The sequence below is a fragment of the Thermobia domestica genome, chromosome 10 (genome assembly GCF_964235325.1).
Source record: "Thermobia domestica chromosome 10, izTheDome1.hap1.1, whole genome shotgun sequence".
In the NCBI taxonomy this organism is placed as follows: domain Eukaryota; kingdom Metazoa; phylum Arthropoda; class Insecta; order Zygentoma; family Lepismatidae; genus Thermobia; species Thermobia domestica.
The window spans coordinates 124,190,491-124,211,563 of NC_137463.1; the positions used below are offsets into that span (position 1 = coordinate 124,190,491).

Below are 21,073 nucleotides of genomic sequence, written 5' to 3' on the forward strand. Positions count from 1 at the left end.
TTAACGAAACGGTGATTCAGAAATAAATAACTATAACTTTTAAGGAAAGCATACACGTATATATGCTTAAGTATGGTTAAGAACAAAAATAAAAAGAAAGAACTTGCTTGAAACCCACACTGAAAGTTGTTAAAATATACTGTACATGTATAAGCCTTCAAGTGTAATGATGTTCAAATAGTTCTTGCGTTTTTTCTTGTTTTTAGTCTTTTACCTTTTATACAACTCAATGAAGTTTACTTGCGCATACAGAACGATAAGATCATTGAATCATCATCCAGTGAACCTTTGCAATATAAGATAGTATCATTATTTATTTAAGAAAAAAGTATTTCAGTGTAATGTTACGGGCAATATTAGCTCAAGTTCAAACAATCTAACATAGCGCACCTGGTTCCATGAGAGATTATTACATTTCCTGTCTGTTTCTTTTTTCTTTTTCTTTCTTTCTTTTTTTAAAGTTCTTAATGTTTTTAAATGTATCTTTGTGAACGCATTACTGTGTTCCTTTAATAACAACATGAAAAAGCATTACGAGTTCTATGTTTAAGGGAAACCAGGTAGTCTTATTTTTAAAATCCATGCCAAAGAATTTTCTTATGAAATTAATAATTTACAGGTCCGGTAAACACAATGTTTTCTATGGAGCTGGATGCTTCAGCGGGAGCAACTACCCCAGGAAACTATGCATATGCATCTTTCCCCGTAGATGTGATTGTCTACTTCCACATGCAGCCATCTACATTCAGATTTTCGTGTTTGCCAGTGTCGAGAGTAGAGTGCATGTTGCAGCTTCCATCTCTTGACATAGTTTTCTCCTCCAAAAGAGCAGAAGAGGAGCTCTATAGGTAAATAGTTCTATGAATAAGTGGAAAGCTTTTAGTTCATTTTATTTTGCAATTATTAATATTTTCCTCGTTTGGTATTATGCTGTTTTGTGCTTTAATATGTGATTTCGTGCTCAAGCTACATCTATAATACTCGAAATTCTATGTTAAGATTAAAAGGTTTTCGTTAAAATGTGACCTAACAATAAATATTGCTAACAAAATTTCTATATATCACTAGCAGCGTTCACCCCGCTTCGCTGCGGTCACCCCGGAACGCAATAAACTTTGTTACTTAGATAATTTTTACTTTTTCGCTTTCAAGTGATATGATAAAAACCATAGAAGATTGCAGTAAATGTTAACATTATATCGCCTGTCATTTATCTTAACCCGCCCCGCTTCGCTGCGGTCATCCCGGTGCTGGCATATTGTAAAAGTGTCTGTAAAAATAAGCAAATCAATTAAAAAATTTTAAACAGAAGATTCAAGCTATTTTCCGCTGTATATCGCCTGTCATTTATGTTAACCCGCCGAGTGACACGGTCATGCGGGTTGCATATAAATACGTTTATTTTTACCTATGATGAACTAATAACAAAGGATTTGTACGTTATGGACACTTGAATGGTCAATTATCTCAAGACACTGGTAATTAAAAATTAAAGTGATATGATAAAAACCATCTAGGGTCCAAATCCTAATAACCCCCCAAAAATGAAAGAAATTGGTTCAGCCGTATTAGCGTGATGAGCGGACAAAATTTTGTACGTTCTCTTTTATATATATAGATTTATACCAAGACAATTACTCTTTGACTTTCAGGGTATTTTAGTACTTCGTTTCTCTTTGTAAGTAAAGTTTAAGACCGCTTCAATTTCTCATACTTATCCTTCAAGTTAACTTTATGGTTTAGTGAGTAACCTTGTTACGTTATCAATCTGGAATAGAGAGGTCAAAAGAAATCGAGTTTTCTTGAGAAGTCCGAGAAGTCTCCGAAGTGTCATAATTACAATCGATAGGTAGTAAAATTGATTTCGCAATAGAATGGAAACTGAATCATTTCCTTCCCCCTGAATGTTGAATTGCTAGTAGAGTATATCTGTATTCTTTTCGTGCTCTGCCAGAAGAAATATTTTACTAGTCACTGATGTTACTGCTATAAACAAACCAAATTGTGTCTTTAAAAACCTCAAAGAATAACATCTTACATCAATATTTATTAAAGTGTACTTATCCTAAGCTACATTTATTATATATATATATATATATATATATATATATATATAGGGTGCGTTTAGGGTAAGTACTCTTTACTGAATATTGAATATACATCCTATTAAATCAAGTATCGTAACAACAACTCTTCATTGTTATAAACAAATGATGTTACTAAAACGTAGTTGAACATAAGTAATGTATTTAATCATTGTTGATGAAAAATTAGAGTCCTTACGAATGAGATACTAATTGGTACTGACAGGTATTGTTCTACCGTAACTGCGACAAACCTAATATACATTCATTGTCTTGTTTTTTTTTTTTTTTTTTTTTTTTTCTTTCTTTCTTTCTTTCTTTCCTTTCGTACGTTTACACCAAACACGGAATCGCAAAAGTACTATTTCAGTCTTGTGACATGCTGAATTAGTTCTCTTGTCTTCATTATTGACTATCTTGTCGCTTGTACGTGTATTATTATTATTGTTAATATTATTTCGTATAGCAGGTCTTATCTGTAATTTAGCTGCAGGTTCACTTTTTTCCTAGCTAATTTATTGAAACGCTCTACTGAAGAAAAAAAAAATATCATCATCATCATAAGTATAGCATATCCCGAAAATACATATTTCAGGGTTCCCACAAGTCTAAAACATCACATCGAAAACAATGTAGATATTTATGAAAATTAGGAAATACTTGAAGAACGTGTATTTGTAGCATGTGTAAGATTTCGTGTACAAATCACGCAACAGTATAATATTATCCTGAAGAGAAATTAAAATTAGGTGTTACGCATGAGGCTGACTTTTCTGCGAGACGAGAGCACTCAGTTCAGAATTACTAGTATCAATCAGTTTCCATTATTGTACAACAAAATGGCTCGAAAATATTCCTTATCTAGAAATGGCTGTAGCAGTTTTTGGTTGTGTAAGAGTATTCCTTGAAACGACAAAGCGAGTAAAATCTAGACTTTACAGAGCAGTTGTAGAACATATAACGACGAATTTATGAAATACATGTTAGCATTTTGTGTCAAGAGTTAGGTACTTAATTACTGAACGATTGCATCAAACTTACATTAACATTACTTACATCGTACATTGTCAGGGTGTTTGTGGGGGTATGTCATGTTTCTTGCCCTGCTCTACGTACATTGGCATTTTTAATCTTCCAGTTCGGTTTTAAAATTTACTTTCTGTTTTTTCTCGCGTTACTAGTATCGACAAAACAAAAGAAACTAATAAATAAATAAATAAATAAATAAAAACAATAAACAAGAGAAACAGTAAAGCTGTTAAATTAAATACCATTATCTGTGTACCTGCTTCTGGGTTACACTGTGTTATATCTACAAACGCATGCACCTGTACACAAATTCCTTGCTTGCCTCTTTGTCTGGATGTTAAGAATTATCCTTCTTGAAAGCCTGACTCAATTAAAATATTCTCTCTCCCTACTTTTTTTCTAGCACCACATCTTTCAGGAAACTTTTTTCACAAACGAATTTTTTTCTTTCTTTTTTAAACGGGTTGTTCACATATCCTGTATTTACTGCGTCTAAAGTATACTGTAAATATACTATATTGTTTCATCAACCCCTGTCGCCTTGTTCGGTAGCTCTAGGTAACTCTCTTAAAATTCTTGTAACTTTTTAGTTTGTTGCACTTGTTTTTGCGTGTGCCTAGTTGAAAACTGATTAGGTTACACTTGCTAGTGTAAATTCAACAGACGACAGCTAATCACCAATGATTGTGCGATAGGTGCAAAATCCGGCAGACTGCAGTTGCTTTCGAGATTTTTCAGGGGTTGGATGCATTTGTATAACAAGAAGTATAAATTATTGAATGGTTTATGCTTTGTTAAAGAAATTTGAAATTTCATAGATTTGATTCACAAAATGAGTTAAAGATTTCAGCAGTATTCAAAACATTTTATAAGAGTTGCTGCAACATCATAACAAGAAGTTTAAGTGATTTAGAGGTTCGTGGTATGTGAAAAAAGTAGGTAATCTTATAAGATGAGGATTATAGGAATTAACTTTACAGAATGCTTTTCAGTGATCAACACAATCCCACAGAATTACTTGTACATTACATTTGTTTTCTCAGATAAGTTCTTAGTAAGAAAAATCTTTCAAGGAAAAGTTGTTCATGCCTGCTAATGTAAATCCTTTGTACACAAAATCCACGTTGACTCTTCCGATATTATTTAGTTTGAATTATACTTAAAATTGTGGTTAATTTATTAGAAAAACATGTTAACATTTTATTTTTTCGCTAAAGAGAACTAAAGCAGTTTCTTTTTAAAAGGTCCGTAAATTGTAAGCTCTTAATCGTTAGGAGAGCATGATTCACTTATGTTGTAAGAATATATTTGGTCTCGTTCTTTAGTAAATCTTGTTTCTTTTTCTGCCAGTGAATTTGGTGATGGAGCGTCGAAAAATGGCCATGTAAAGTTTCCGGAGAGCAGTCGCGCAGAGTCTGGAGCTCCTTCAGCTGTTGGCGGACTTAGTGTAACTGGTTGTTTAGCTGATTTTTCAGTTTACATCTTCCATCCGTACGGAGGCGGCAAAAAGTCCGGTAAGGTTTTGTTAATAATCATTAAACGTGCCTAACTAAATATTAAATTATAACAAAGAAGGCAAGCGGCGTTAACAAAAAGTAACATTGTTTTAAAATCCTCTAAAGACTTGAAAAGAACTGAATAAAAGTAATAGTGTCAATTATAATTTTAATATAGTACTTCAGAGACTAACATATCGAACATTCACTCCATTTTTAGTATAATGGTAATATGCCCAGTCTGTAGATAATTGTAAGTAGCAATGTCCAAAGTGTTGTAAATGCTCTTTGCATCCGTTTCAGTGGAATTACCATGACGTAGCTAATTTGAAAGAAGGCTAAGTTTGTTTTTATCTAATTTGAAAGAATGCCGAGTTTGGTTTCCGCTCGGTAATAATTGGATGCCAGGAATTATATTTACTTAAAACTTATATTATTCTATGTTATTTATAATTTGCTTAACGTTTAATAATATTGTAAAAGTTATATTTGATTACGTACAATTTGTATCGTGTAGGTATTTGTCTTGTTGAAATTTTTGGTTGCGATTTCGTAAGATATGTGAAAACATGTTTTAGTATACTTATGTCATAGAAAATGCTAGATAATTAATACAAGTCATGAGAAGAGAAAAAATATTGGTGATTATGGTTAGTTTTCGAATTTACACGTTCCTTTCAGCACATTCAGCACTTGAGACGTTGATCTATAGTGTGATGTGGAATCCGAATCACATGAGGTTCCATTGGGAATCGAACCTGAGTAGCCCGTGCTAAAGGTGTGTACGGTAACCATGTACCCAGGAAGGGGCACATGTTGGCGATTTTATAAATTGTAGTTATAGTAGGTTTTTGAATGAAGTAAGAAACTTCGGTTTAAGAACAATTCAAAGGACAAATTGATATTGATGCTCTTAAGAGAACAGAAACGTTCTCAATTCCGTGTAGTCATTTTAGATCGGGGTACATCTTTGCTGATACTAGGTAATACGTAGTTAAACATCTCAGTAATTCTTGGGGAAACAATTTAAGTGAAAGTGATTCATGCAGTATATCTGAAGAGTTTTGCCCATAAAATGTATCGAAGATATTTTGCACGGAGTTCAAAGATAATTTCCAGGACTTAGTGTTCGACACTCCAATCAGATACTATAAGGTCAGCATACCTATTCGGTCAGAAAATGACCCTTCTGTAACAAAGCCTATATCACGTAGTACCCTAGAACGGGCGTTCTCAATCTTTTCCACTGATGTACCACTATATTGAATACAGAGAATATTAATGTACCAGTAGCCAAAGTTATGCTGCAAGAACATGATTTCTTTGTCCCAAGGGCAAAATAACACACACCTATTGACTTGCTTCGTTAGTAATTTTTTTACAGGTATATATATATATATATCCTCAATGTTAAAACTTTAAATCCAACGTAATATTTATAAAGAGTACTTTGAAATGCTCATTGTATCATATTTTTGGATACCGAACCTCGTTATGCAATTTTTTTCCCAAGTTTGCCAATAATTTGCAATTTTGAATGCAATTGAATCTTATAACTTCAAGAATCATGAACTTAAAGCTTTAGTATACAAAAATAAAGTTTAAGAGTTGAAAAGCAAAAAGCTAAAATACATTTAATTTAAGAGAAAACAAGGGTAAACGATATTTGGATTATAGCTATATCAATGTGTTTTCATTTTACATATACACGTTTGAGTAAACTTATTTACTACACATATTAATTTATTTTAACATACAAAGGAATAAAGTAGACATAAATATTCTCTGATAATGAGAACAGATCAAGAACCAAACACCATATAATTTGCGATAATTCATTCAATCTTCGTCGCTGTCTCCGTTCATTGGAACATTTTCAAATTTAGAGCATATTTTAAATAAATTAGTGACGAAAGACAAAGGAAAATCGTGAACTTTGGCAAAGAAATGTTCGAAGTTTTGATCTTGAGGGTCCTAAAATGGTCAAAATGTGAAAAAATGCCAGTTTCATTTTATTTATTTATTTATTTTTGTGGCAATGTTGCCATCATTTTCGGACCCTGAAAAAGTACATGTTGTACCTAAGGGTATTACAACATTTTTAACAAAAAATCAAAGATGTATCCCCAAAAATTTTTTCGTACATTTTTTTGAAATTTTCAACACGCAAAAAGGACAAGAAAATACGCATCGATATATATATATAAATATTTAATATTCACACACCTATATAGTGTCTACAATCTGTGAATCTTTCAAATTAGTTGGATAACCATAACTATAATTTAAAAAAATATTAAAAAGAGCATGTATGACACAATAATTCGGTAAAGGGTGGGGATTAGGGAGTCGAAACTTTTTTGTGGGGGTGGTCTTAGGTCGAAACTAATATTGTGGATCAATAACGACCCAATTTGGATCAAGGGCCTATTTTACTATCTTACTAGGAAAGGCCCTTTAAACGTATTATTAATAATAGCAAAATCATCCCCGACGTCAAGGCATTGATCAAAGCAAACGATATTAAGCTAGATTCCATGGACATCACAGACATATACAATTCTACTCCTAAAGATCCTTGCTATTTATTGCACCCAACATTGGTTACGTAGTCATAAAGTTTCGAATCTTACGAAATCACTAAATTAGTTCAACGCTTCCATCTACTTTCACTTTGAAGAAAAGATCTCTCAGTAAAAAGATAATCTTATTGTAGGTAGCCCCCAGTCTTTTGTATTGGCCAACATCGTAATGAATTATTTTGAAAGAGAAATTTTGTGTATAAAAAATTAAATTTATAAGGTATTTTATGTATGTTGATGACTGTTTATAACTATCTACAAAGACAAAAATTTCTATCAGATTTTCTTTCGATTAAGTTAACTCGATTCATCAAAATATAAAATTTACGTTAGAAAAATAAACAAAAATAGACCTTCAGATTTCTTGGCACAACAACAAAGTTTGCATTTCAGTATATAGGAAGGAAACAAATGTGACTACTTCGTGCACAAAGAATCTGTACATTTGGATCTTATAAAAACGAGAGTGTGGAAGAATTTTCCCTGGGAGCTTTCTGCATCATCTCCGAAGAATCAGCATTTTAACAAAATCTAGACGTAATCTTTGAGTTAGGAAAGAAAAATGATTCATGCTCTAGAAAATAGAGAAATGCAGCTTAGGAATTCCACAATATCCCTCCCTCTTAAAAGAAATTCTTTTAACTTCCATCAGGTAGCAGAAACCTAATGACACTCCGCTGCTCCACGTTGGTCTAAACTTGCAGGGGTGCCGCTATCTTGTTTCACTGATTCCCAGCATTCCGTTCGCGTGGCAGGCGTGCTAGGTCCAGTTATAGGACACCACCAAAAAATAATAAAGAAGCACACACTTTATATTTTTTATACAACATTTTTGGTTATGTATTGAATAGACCTTGTATAAAACATTGAAACGATATCACAGTGCTTAACTTCATTTGTTACAAAAGATAACAGAGTATATCTAACTGCAACATTATGTCCGATAATTCACTTTACCTTTTCAGTAATCACTTCAGCAAGTAAAGTGTGAATTAATAAAATTTGCTTAAAAACTAAATGTGGTATAGAGTTCGATCATCATTCATTTAATCGACTCATCAGAGATTTCTGAAGAAGAAAGAAGTATTATCATTATTCGCTATCGTCAGAATTGTAGAGAACAAAATTATCTATACTAAAATCACATATGAAACAAATTCTACACATACCTTGACCAAGGTTACAAACTCAGTGTTATTTTAATGTTGAGTCTTAATTTTCAAGACTACGATGAGGCGTATTGTGATTGGATTAACAGTTCTTTCTATGTTTAGTTCGTTCATAATGAGCGTACTACTCATTTTATATAAATCATTACTTAAAAATATTTTACAGAAAATGTGTAAAAATGCTTCACAAATAATTGTTTGCTTTCGTAATTTGCTTTATAAGTAGTAAAGTTGTCCTCTTCTGGGGTAGTCCTGGCGTAAGAGGATCCACAATAGTTTTAGCTTAGCATTTCAAGAAATTACTGAAGAAAGTAGCAGAAACTACTGATTTTTTAAAAAAAGGATACAGGGTTAATAGTATTTCAATGAGTTGATTTTGGGTTTAACGTCCCGTTCAGCAGCGAGGCTATATGAGACGTGGACCTACTGATTAACGTGGAATTCGAATCACATGGGCTCCCGCCGGGAATCGAACCCGGGTCTCCCACGCAAAGGCGCGTACGCTAACCGCTTAGCCACGGAGGAGCTCAATAGTATTTCAAGAAGGGAATATGGATATTTTAAACTCTATATTGACTTTGAAAAGAAGTGAATCTGCTTTCAGAGTGTAAGAGATCTCTTTTCCAGAATTGATGGATAGTTTTCTGAATAAATTGAAGGGGAAACGTATTGTGTGTTACTGGATCTATCACGTATCCATATCCAATTATAACTCAATATGAACTTCAGTGTGAAGTTCTTGGTCTTAATTATCCATGAGGATTATACAGATAAAATCATTTAATCTTTGGGATTAATTGTGATGCTGAAGTTTACTAAGGCTATTATGCTATTATGCATTGTTTTAGTTTTTAAAAATGCATGTTTTAAAAGACAGGAAAAGATGTTTTCATAAAATATCATATACTAAGGAATTATACACAAATTATTTTCATCCGAAACTTCTGAATTGTATCAAAAAAGTTACTGTTTTAACATTTTACTTGTTAAATAACTTTTAAAAAATTATAGTGTGTGTAAAAAAGGTGTTAAAAGGTAATGCATTTACTTACATAAATATCGTGAAGGCAAAATTTATATTGCACTGGAACTAACTCAAATAGACAATGTATTTTATGATGTTTTCTGCTTTGTTTTGTTCATAGTACATGCTTTGTAATGTCGAAATCAATTTTTGTCTATATTACTACAAAACATAATAATATATAATTTCTTCAGTGCTTCATGCCTTTGAAATACTTGTACTCTACTTTTTAGTTGTGGAAATTTAATGTGTAATTTTCTTCTAACTTTTCCAGGCTTGAAAGAGGCTCAATGGTCACCGTTAACTGACAGTGAGCGGAAAGATTCGTTAAACGTGAATGTAGAATTCGTTAAGTTTCACCTTTCTCGCAGTCGAAAACTCAATTTTGGACAGCAAACAGAACCAATTAAAGGGATAAAGACTGCTGATCAAAGTCAGGCAGTAATTCGATTTTCGAGTAAGTAGTTCGTTTTTACTCTTTTTCACTATTGCATTACGTCAGAAAATCAAAATATGCATTTCTCTATTTAGAATCGAATAATAATAATAATAATAATAATAATAATAATAATAATAATAATAATAATAATAGAGTCATAATAAATGATTAACACCGTAAAGTTATTGAATATTCTCAATCTTCAATCTTCTGCAAAAGTGGAAAGAATATAATTTGAGACTTACATAAATGCTCTGAGATTCATAGATTATATTTTTTATAGACTGATGTACTAATAGTATCCTTCCTTACACATTCGGAAAGATTAATTTATGTTATTTTAATTTATCACACTCTCGTCATTGCATTTCCAATATAATTGAGATTCCTGTATCCACATTTTGTTTGTATATCTAAAATAATCAGTGAATTCATTTGGTAACTTGGTTTTTCCTGTCATGTGCTACTTTATATATATATATATATATATATATATATATATATATATATAATGGGTCAATCCATGCAAAGTGATCGAGGAAAAAGAAAAATTGCCGCTCGACATTTTCAAAAAAATCTATTTTTTTCATGAATGTTTATCCTATATCAGGGTACTTCAAAACCACAATTAATTATTTTTTACAACATCCAATGGCGACGCAGCGGCTGCCGCCATTTTGCGTTTTTTTTCGATTTTAGGCGTGTACACTTACTCGCTGTAAACACTGACTGCGGAATGTAGATCAAACGAAAGGACAACAGGCTCCTGCATGAGTGGACAGTTAAAACAAGAATAAACAGGACTGAATATCATTGATATAGCAAACAGCAAAAACAAAGAAGTACTTACGGACTTTTTTTGTCAAGTGTCCATTTTCACTTTCCTTGCCTTCTGCTAATAGCGGCATTCTTTACCAGTACTGCTATGGATGTGATAAGACAGTGTTACAAATAGAGGAAAGGAACGAGCTTGAAGCCTTGACTGGACCAACCATTCATCCTACTTTATTTTACTTCACAACAACAAATTTCCAGTTGAATTTGTGAACAAAACACCTCCTAGAGTATGACGTCATTACTTTGACCCCCTTCTGCGCTTTGTTGTGTGCTATGGTATACTAAAGGACTAACTATTCCTAAAATTTCAGATTTTTTCATCCAGGCCCATTGGAGATATTGGACAGTGAAACATGCCAAATTGGCATATTTTCCCAAATTTACGAATTTTTTTCAGGCCTTTAGGAGCAGCTACAGGTCTGTAAATTTTTGTTTATTAACTTACGACCCCGGACTACGTGCACACACAAGTTCAGACCTGTACATCAGTTGTTTCCTCTTCTGAAACATGTCTTCAATGTCCGAAAATGTTGTTACTATTGACCCTGATTTCACCCCCTCCAAGTAGTTTTATGCAAAAATGTTAAGAGATTAAAGTTTTAGCTCTGCATGAGTTGGAGACATCCAGCAATTTTCAATTTGGTATGACAAATACATGCTAAGATATTCAAAACGCAATATCGAAAGTCGAAAAAACGCAAAATGGCGGCAGCCGCTGCATCACCATGGGATGTTGTAAAAAATAATTAATTGTGGTTTTGAAGTACCCTGATATAAGATAAACATTCATGAAAAAAATAGATTTTTTGGAGATGGTCGAGTGGCACATGCATGATCATTTATGACTCTAATATGTTACAGAATTTCATGATACAGTTTAAAATAAATGTGATGAGAGCAATAATAAATTTAAGATACTATTTATATTTATACCAGTCTATGAGTAACAGAACAACGTGATTACTTGACTGTCCGAGACTCAAACTGCGACCTTCTGCTTGCTGTTTCGATACTAAACTGCATGAGCTATTGAGCAAACACGATCAGTTTATGTTGCTTACAATCCTAATCAAAAAGTATTCCACCTTATTTTTGTTAATCCCTATTGAAAGGTTGGACTATCAGTTTGAGTCTCGTTATGAAACCCGTCTTTACACATGTGACAATTATCAGTGCAAGTAACTGACTAAGAAGCTTTTATTTATTGTATACTAACTGAAATGCCCGTTTTTTTTTCATGGGAAGAACAGGTTTTTGTAAAATAGTATAATCCCTTTTCCCCTTAGGATACGTATTTGAATGAAAATATAATGATAAAAACATAGAAGATACTCTATTTTTAACATAAATTTTCAAATATCCAACCCTCACAGAATACGCTCTTTAAACAAATTGATATGATTTAAAGACGCAGCTTGAAATGGATACTAACTGTGATCCAATAGCCTTTCAAACGGATCAGCCGTTTCCCTAACTTCGAAAACAATTAATTAGACATTAATCTCAGTATTTTTTGACATTGTATATTTTCAGCCCTTCATCCCCCCATCCTCTGGAGGTAAGACGGAACGTAACTTGGCATTATGAGTATCACTATTTTAGCAATCCCGAAAGCTATGAAACTCTAATATCGGTCGTTTTGGATTATGTTTACGTGCCACTTCTTCCAACTCCCACCCTTAGAGTGTGTTAATCCCACGATATTTTTTTCCAGATTGTAAGTCTTATGTCTACCGAGTTTGCCTGCAATTGTTCCAGGCGTTCCAGAATATACATTCATACATCTTTCGTACTCTCCACCGAAGGAGTTGTCCTCTTAATTCCTAATCAAATTGGCATGCCCATCCTGGCCTAAACTTGGGCTTCAATGTCATCGGAGACGTCACGTTGCAGCTTAACAATTCCGAAAACTATGGATTCGACATTAATCTTGATCATTTGAGACATTTTATTTCTGACCCCAGTCAAAAATTATGGATTCGATATATCCATAATATCAGTCGTTTACTTTTGCATTTTACATTTATTTATTTCTGTTTATTTTTGCATTTCACTATTTCATACATTCTAAGGGCGCTAATGGAACTGAACTTGAACTTAAACGGTATTAGGAGGGTCACTCGTTGACCCCGAAAGCTACTCGACAATAATATCGGTCGTTTTCTATCGCTTTCATATGTCATCTCCTCACATTCCTCCTAAGTATGCTGGGGGTCTTACCTCCGCTGGGGGCTGAAGTTGGGCCTAAAATACATCAGAACTGTTACCAATCAATTTACAGACCTCGAAAACTATAGATAGACACTAATATCAGCTATTTTAGATTATTTTTACGTGTTACTATTTCTCCAGGTGCTAATGGGGCCTAACTTGAACTTAAACGGCATCGAGAGTGTCACTATTCATCTCAGCGACTCCGAAAACTGTGGATTCGACACTAGTATCGGTCGTTTTCGATCATTTTTATATGTCACCCCTTCACGCTCCTCTCTAGGTGTGCTAAGGGCATCTCATCTCCACAGTACTCTTTTCCAGGCTGTAAGTAATATGTATACCAAGATTGATTAAAATTACTTCAGGCCTTCCAAAATTATGCTGGATCGCTTACACATTCATACATACGTACATTTTTATATATGTAAAAGATATGGTGTTTGAAGTAGTGCTGCATTTTTGAGTCACCTCTTTCAAGAGAACCATTACTGAATATGTAAAGCAACGTATGTGTACCCGTTTTGATACAAACTTAATGAAACTAAGGCTGAGGCAACCAGAAATGTGCAACATGCTTTTCAGTAGTGAGTGTATGAGATTACGCTAATTAAATTCTGGTAAAACTCGCACTTAGAAAAGAGTGATGAACTTTGTGGTAGACGTGCTTTTCAATAAACAAAAACGATTAGAATATCTGCGCAATCTGTGACCTTGTTATGAAAAAATGTCATATGACAATCAAGAGAGATAGCGAATTAAACACGTATTCCCTTCGGTTCCGTGCAGTCAATTAGTAAATTCAATGTATTTCTTTTGGTTCCATGCTTTAAATTTTAACTAATAATTTAGGAGTGTAAAGGGAGTGGGTAGAGGTTGTTGACCTCTGACTGAGAAACTGTGACAGTAGTCCTCGGAGTTTTCTTTATTGTTGTCTTTGGGATACAGTTTATAGTTCGCTTCAAGAAAGTGTACTTTGGATATCAGAGTTCCGTCCAACAGACATCTCATTTTCTATTCACTATTTGTAATTGATTCCTTCTACAAAATAATTGCTAAAAAATTAGTTCTATAACTTTTGTACCAATTTTTTAGTAAATAAATAGTAGTAGTAGTAAGTCAATCTTTTCTGTTTAGTCGCATCATCCTGTAGTACATCTTTCTTATTAGTGTGTTTCATTAAATTCACTTTTTTCTTTTGTATGTTTGTTTATCTCTATCTTCCTGTCAAAATCCTCAAATCGTAGTTACGTTGGGGACTTCGGCGCTTAACAGTCTTCCAATTCACCTTTTCTTGAAACCCTGTACTTTCATCTGTAGTTATGATTATATCAAAACATTATGTTTTTATGTCTAATTTTGTGGACTTTTGAATGAAATCGTAGTTATTAATTTTTAAAAGCTAAGTGGTATATCGTATGAAGATGCGAACTGAAATTAACACGAATATAAAACTTATAATGATACAGAATCGCTATATGTAATCTTTGGTTAATTGAACGCTACGCCACTGTTACGTTCTTTCCTCTAAATGTGCCTTGGGACTGTTCAGCAAGCTGCGAAGACAAAATTATGTTCTTTATAGAGAGTTTTTGTGATCCTTCGAAGTTAGTTTTAACAGTTACTTCACATTCGAACCACTCAGCACCTCTTGATTTAAAGCTTCTGAACTCGTCGATGTTGTCCTTTAAGTTCAACACCCAAAGTTTTACTACTGTAGTTCATTGGGTTTTCCCGAGAAAAAAGAATGAATTTTTTTTTAACACAAAAAGTTTTTTGTTGGAAAATAAGGAAGTAAAATATTTCTTAAATACGGTGAAATATATCTAAGTAATGTGGATGAATTTTCATTTATACAAAAAATAACAATGTTATATTTTTCTGGTGAAAACTAAGAATGCTCAACCCACACTCAGCTGACCACATAAGACAAACACACACCCTAATACAAGAATTTGATGATCTGCCTGGCGTGGAGAGAGAACCACTTTCAAGAATAATATGGCACTTGAATATAACGGTACGGTTTTAAAAGTTGTAGTATTTCTAACAGATGAAATATTTAAAATCTTAAGGAATGGATAGCACATCACGCAGAAAATTCCTGTATGTTTATCCACGAGAATACAGAGCTAAGTATGACTCTACAATATGTGATGCTATTTCTTTCCACTTCAAGTCATCCTACCGCATTTTCGCGTCTTGTACCTCGTCATCTATGTGCCCCACCCGTATGTTTAATACTGAGTTCGAAAATAGATAATTTACTAAAGAAAAAAAAGTACAATTATGTCAATATGCGATAAAGATTAATATGTAAAGTTAATAATCGTGCTATTTTGAATATAACTTCAACTTCGTCTAATTTTCATTCGATAGAAAGTTTATAATGCTGTAGATTCAGTAATAAGAAAAAAAATCATTAGAAAGGATATTGTAGCAAGATTTAAATAATATTTTAATTGTTTAGCATATTTCATTCCACTAGTATTTTTATATGAATATTTTATTTCTGTATGTATACAAAATACTATTTATATGTGCATGTTAGTATAAGATCTTGTTGCTGGACGTTATTGGCATCCAAGGTTTACATACAATGTATATGTAAATTTCTGATTTGGTTAGAGGAGATATAATCGAGGAACGAACCTAAATCTTACGCCTACGCACTTGTAGGAGTGGGGCTATTAAGATAAAGATGAAATATCCACTTCTGTTTTACCTATGAGAGGATTATAATATGGCCTGAATCACTCACGTCCTAGATACAAAATTACGCATTTCGCAGCTGCGCTCGAAACCGAAATAAGGATTCGAGCCCCGGCATCCGTACAAATTGGGAAACCCAAGTGTTTTTGACTACGTCAAAATCTATCTTAACTTTACTTTATTTATCCTTATTTTCAATAGTGTATCAACAAGCTTATTTTCTATCTTCTTCAGCTATTATAGATATAGGCTCAGCATCATTTAAGTACGACATGAGGAGGTTGACGGAAATCCTTGCCTTTCCTAAAGCGTGGTATAGACGAAGTATTGTGAGACGTTTATTCCTGGGAGATCTTAGTATTAGTGCTGCATATAGTGAAGGTGAAGATTCTTCATCGTCGAGTCTAGAAGACGAGTCTATATCACAGCCTTCAGGAGGAAAATCAGCAACTTTTGAAAATGGGTATGTTTGTTCATGCTTTATATATATATATATATATGAATGGATGTACATGATGGACAAAATAAAACGGGTCCTGAAAATATTTGGAATACTGACATCGAACTTACTCTTGTTCATGAACAGGAGAACTTTCCTTTACAGAAATACTGGAAATAATCACCGATGACGTCGGTGCTACAACCGGTTGCTGTCACATATCTACAATTTTCAAGAACTGTCAGATAGAATCTGCTAGATGTCAAGCCTTGTGCGTGACTAATATAATTTCGATGATTTAAAAAATATTTTTTCTTTGTCTTCGTTACCTCCAACAAGTTTTAAAATGAGGTTTCACACTAATATCTAAAAATACATTGAGCATAATATTAAGATACATTATATAAATTTAACAATTTTGCATTGAATTTATTTTTGATATGCAGCTCTTTGCTGGTTCCCAGAACTCACCGCAAAGAGGTGGCTGCATGTAGAGTTCCGTCCATCCACCCTATCTTCGGAAATTATCTCTTTAACTCTTTGGTTTATATTCAAATTTTGTTTCGAATGTGGGCATAATTGACCTATCCAAAAGTATTACTCTGATAAATCCATCTCGAGCTAAAACACCCTTCGTGGTTACATACTTCACGAAGGTTACACACTTCAGACGAAACTTCGGTAAGTTTTAACGCACTTCTCGATTGCTTGGCACATATGGCAAATGGAAAACATACAGGAGCACAGATGAACCTTCCGTTACACATTTCTGTAGATTTTCCTTCAACAAATGGCATGTCGATTACTTCGCGTTCCTTCCAGTTGATTAGGTCAGTGTAATCCTGAGCACTAAAGTGTATTGCTGGAATCTGAATTTACGTACAGGAGGTGTTTGGTTTGAGATTCTCGACCTTATGTCAAGGATTCTACGCATAGCTAGTTTTCGAATGTGCTTTCGATCACCGGCGAGCATAGATACTAGTAAATTGTCTAGATGCGCGAAGAAACCATTAAGATGAATTTCCTAGCTCCAATGACCTTCAGTTCATTGTTTAAGTACCGTGAAAAGGCTACAGTACGATATAAGTTCACAGGAGCATCCTTGATAGCAGGATTACATTTAATGTAAAAGCACATCGTAGCATACACTTTCATGATGAGTGTAACAGCTCCTTCAAGTTCGAAGATGGGTTAGTAGTGCTTATGTACTCTCTAAGCACTCTGTTTGCAGCAGTGCCGTAACTTCGATTTTTTTCTGTGGGGTGGGGTGGGGTGGGGTGGGGAGTGAAGCATTAATACTTGTATTTGGGCCCCTAGAAAAGTTGTTTTTCTAATTCTTGGGCCCCTCTTTCCATCTTTCTCTTACTCTTTATGGGCCCCATGGAGCCTGTAGGCCCTCCCGCATGGCAAAGTCTGCGGGGCCGTTTGTTACGCCTCTGGACCAGTTCCATACATAACCACTTAATTAAGAGGACAATATTGAAAATTTCAAAGCCATACGAATAAATATTATATCTAATTGATATTAGAAGGGGCCCCTAATAGTAGATATTTTTTACTGAAATGGGCCCACGACACATTTTTGTTTTATGTATCTTTTGTGTGCTGTTTTGTTTATGTAATGTAGTGAACCTGTTGGATGCTTCATTTATAATTTCACGTTCGTATCGTATATGGAGTAAGAAAATTTTGTCTTAAAATGGATCCCGTCGAACGGCTATGAGCTTCCTTGGGAGGTAGTTGCCCCCCCACAAGTTATGGCCCTGGTTGGCAGTAATTATCCATCTGGCATAGAATAATTTTCCCAAACTTCTTGATACACAGTTCGGTGAACACTCACCAGCAGAGATTGCTTTGCAAATATCCCACATAGTGCTAAGGTTTGGTCTTTGCTAAGGTTTCTGACGTCTTTTTCCTTCAATCGCTTGAAAATTAACAAAATTAACGATTGGTAAATCCTCACAATCACTGACGCTTATCTGGTCTTCAACATTGAAGGGGGGGGGACGAGTTTTTATATATATATATATATATATATATATATATATATATATATATATATATATATATATATATATATATATATATATATATATATATATATATATATAGCGATGTTCAAAATATTTATGAAGTTGAAAAACGATGCTCTGGAGGATCAGGGGAGCAGAGTTGTCTTCAACATTGGGAAGTGGGCATATTTGAGGCTTATTCTGGGGGACATCAATTTCGTGTCACTTTCCTTTGTGACAATCGGACACTAATTATCACATTTCTCCCCAAAAAACATATCTCAAATCATATTATTAGAAGGGACAATCCCCCAAAGTTGGTTAAACGTTTTTCTATAGTACTCTAGAATTTTTGAGGACCCACTGTTGCGCCATCTAAATGCTCTTGAATATGCCTTAGAATATACCATAAAAATTGCAAAATTTCAGGGCCTCGCGGGGGATGGAGATGCAAATTATTTTAAAATCATGAATGGTATAGTCAATCTACTCATAATGCAACTTTTGTCACCTAGTTCGATTTCATTGGGCAGCTTTAAAAAAAATTCAGTATTTTCAAGAAAATTCAAATTTTCATCAAAATTGAAAACATTTAAGGCTCTTGCGGGGAATGAAGATGAAGTTCAAAAATTATGAAAAAATTCACGAATGTTATACTAGTCAATACACAACTTTTGGCACCTAGTGCTATTTGATTGCACAACTTTGATTTTTTCACTCCACCCTATTGTATATGTATGAGTGAACGATGAAAGACTTTTTTATTCATGATTCGTGGGAAAGAAATTGAATTCACCAGTTCTCACGGGAGAAAAGAAATTATTCGCGTCGCAAAAATAAAGCATAAATCGAAGAATGATTTCTGTCTTTCCAAAATATACAAAGCGTCCATAAAAATTACTTATATAATCTGGTGACGGTTATAGTACCTAAGTCCTTTGTAATTGGTTTGAAAAGATACAATTGTAGAATGGTTCATATAGCTGTCCTAATTTGTGTTACGCAAAAAGTGATAAGAAGCAAAAGATAATGATTAGTGCTTTCACTCGTACTATTAGTGCTTTCACTCCAATTAACTACTTTTCGTAAGTTTATCATTGTGATTAGTGTTTTTAAACAATACATTGAGGTATGTCATAATACGTTGTTATTCTTATTAGTGTGCTACCTCATGATGGGAAAACATTTATGGCTGGATCATATCCTATTGGCCGATACAGTGAGGAGCGTCTTTTGTCTCGTTCCGTACCAGTGGAGAAAAGCCCCATGATTCCGTCTCGTGAGCGTCTGAGACTTAGCTTGGACAATGACATTTCTAAGCATAGCCTTTTATATCAAGGTAAGTTTCCAAAGTCGAGTTTTATTGCGATTGCTGTAATTAATTATCTTAAAACATATAAACTTTTTATTTAATCTGTATATTTTCCTAATCTAGATATTGGATGAAAGAAATTTGTCAGACAATCTTACGAGTAGTTACAAATAATATACAGGGTTTAGAAATCTAAGTTTACAATTTTTAATCTACGATTGTACGAACTTTGCATGCAATTGAACGAATAATCCGTAGTAATTGATATTCCGCGACAATAACAAATCTTGAACCATCTACTGGTCTATATTTAAGTTCCATACAATATCTAACATACAAGATCTATGCATCGTATTAACTCAATCTTGACAGAATATTTTGTGGTTGGACTTAAATGTATTCGTCGTAAGCTGTTTCGAAATTATGTAGATTCTTGAATAATGGTAGTGCAATTGAGTTAGACGAGTACTGAGTCGAATGAACAATGTCTCATGAAAGGTTTACTAAATATTGCAACAGCCACTGCAGCTTAACTCATTCTAATCAGATTTTTCTACCACCTGCATACTGCCCAGCTCTTATATTTACTTTGAGCGGAAAAGAGATTGGTTTATTACTTTAATTGTCTTACAATTTTAAAAGAAAAAGCAGGAATATAAGCTCAGCTGGCGATTTTATCATCTATTTTAGTGCTCATAAAATAATTAAAGTGCTTTTTTTAAAATTTATTTTCGTGTTTTACTTCTTGAAGCAACCTCCAGGATGTAGTGCAGAGTTTCTCTTATATGTCTTACAGTACAAGATGTTTTCTCCCTTCGTTCTTTCTCACATCAGAATACATAACCTGTCGTGAAACAAAAAAAGAGTACAAGCTGTGCCATCTATTGCATAAAGTCCATACTACGTGCGGAAACGCGTCGGACATGCTCCGATAACAGGTTGATCAACAAAAAACTATCGGACGTCCTCCGATATCAGGGAGGAACGGGAAAATCACATGTCCAACAAAGGGTCGTAAAGGATTAATCGTAAGCACTTGCCTTAAAGAGACTTCTGATTTAATGTAGGTCTCCTCTATAAGCGTAGTTATCACGTTAATACGTAAGTAATATTCAAGAATGAAAGCGTTCAAGGAATGAAAAAGCAAAGGAAGGTTTATACGCCAAATAGTTAATCACTCCCTATATCCTTGTTTTGTAGCTGTTGGTAATAAGTAATGTATGTATAAATAAATAAATTGATATATCTACCTTGTACATAATTTTTAAATTCATATACAATCATTTCAATATCCATTTTCCTCATGGGATACTTGGCATCTTCCTCATGCGAAATAATGTCCTTGAGCGTCGAAATCAAATATATGACTTCATGTAACGTTTTACACCATTGGACGAAATAACATCTCAAATATTCTGCAGAATCAAAAAAATAAATAAAAAATAATTATTTCAAAATAAAATACACTTGATAACTTTTGCAAAAATAACAGCTTTTCCTGTACATATAACCACAGAATCACTACTGCTTAAATTCAGCGTTGCCAGTCACTAATTAGACCTTTACTATGCATAATTTCCTTGCAGTACAATCACCAATCTTTACTATTTAAATTCAGCGTTACTAGTCACTATATGAAAACTTTACTACTTGTATATAAAATGAAATTTTCTTCAAGTCTGTTACAATAATAAACATACTCACAAAAACCATTGTTTCTGCATAGC

General features: G+C 33.6%; 1 protein-coding gene across 6 annotated transcripts in view; it reads left to right on the forward strand.

The window, feature by feature from the left end:
- Positions 1 to 21,073, forward strand: part of tweek (transmembrane protein KIAA1109 homolog tweek) — a 262,126-nt gene that overhangs the window by 208,350 nt on the left and 32,703 nt on the right. For all 6 annotated transcript variants that reach the window (XM_081728543.1, XM_081728545.1, XM_081728547.1 and 3 more), the window contains 5 exons: positions 620 to 848; positions 4,464 to 4,627; positions 9,659 to 9,841; positions 15,818 to 16,046; positions 19,195 to 19,373. In XM_081728543.1, coding sequence (XP_081584669.1) covers positions 620 to 848; positions 4,464 to 4,627; positions 9,659 to 9,841; positions 15,818 to 16,046; positions 19,195 to 19,373 — 984 coding nt within the window. The remainder of the gene's footprint in view (positions 1 to 619; positions 849 to 4,463; positions 4,628 to 9,658; positions 9,842 to 15,817; positions 16,047 to 19,194; positions 19,374 to 21,073) is intronic.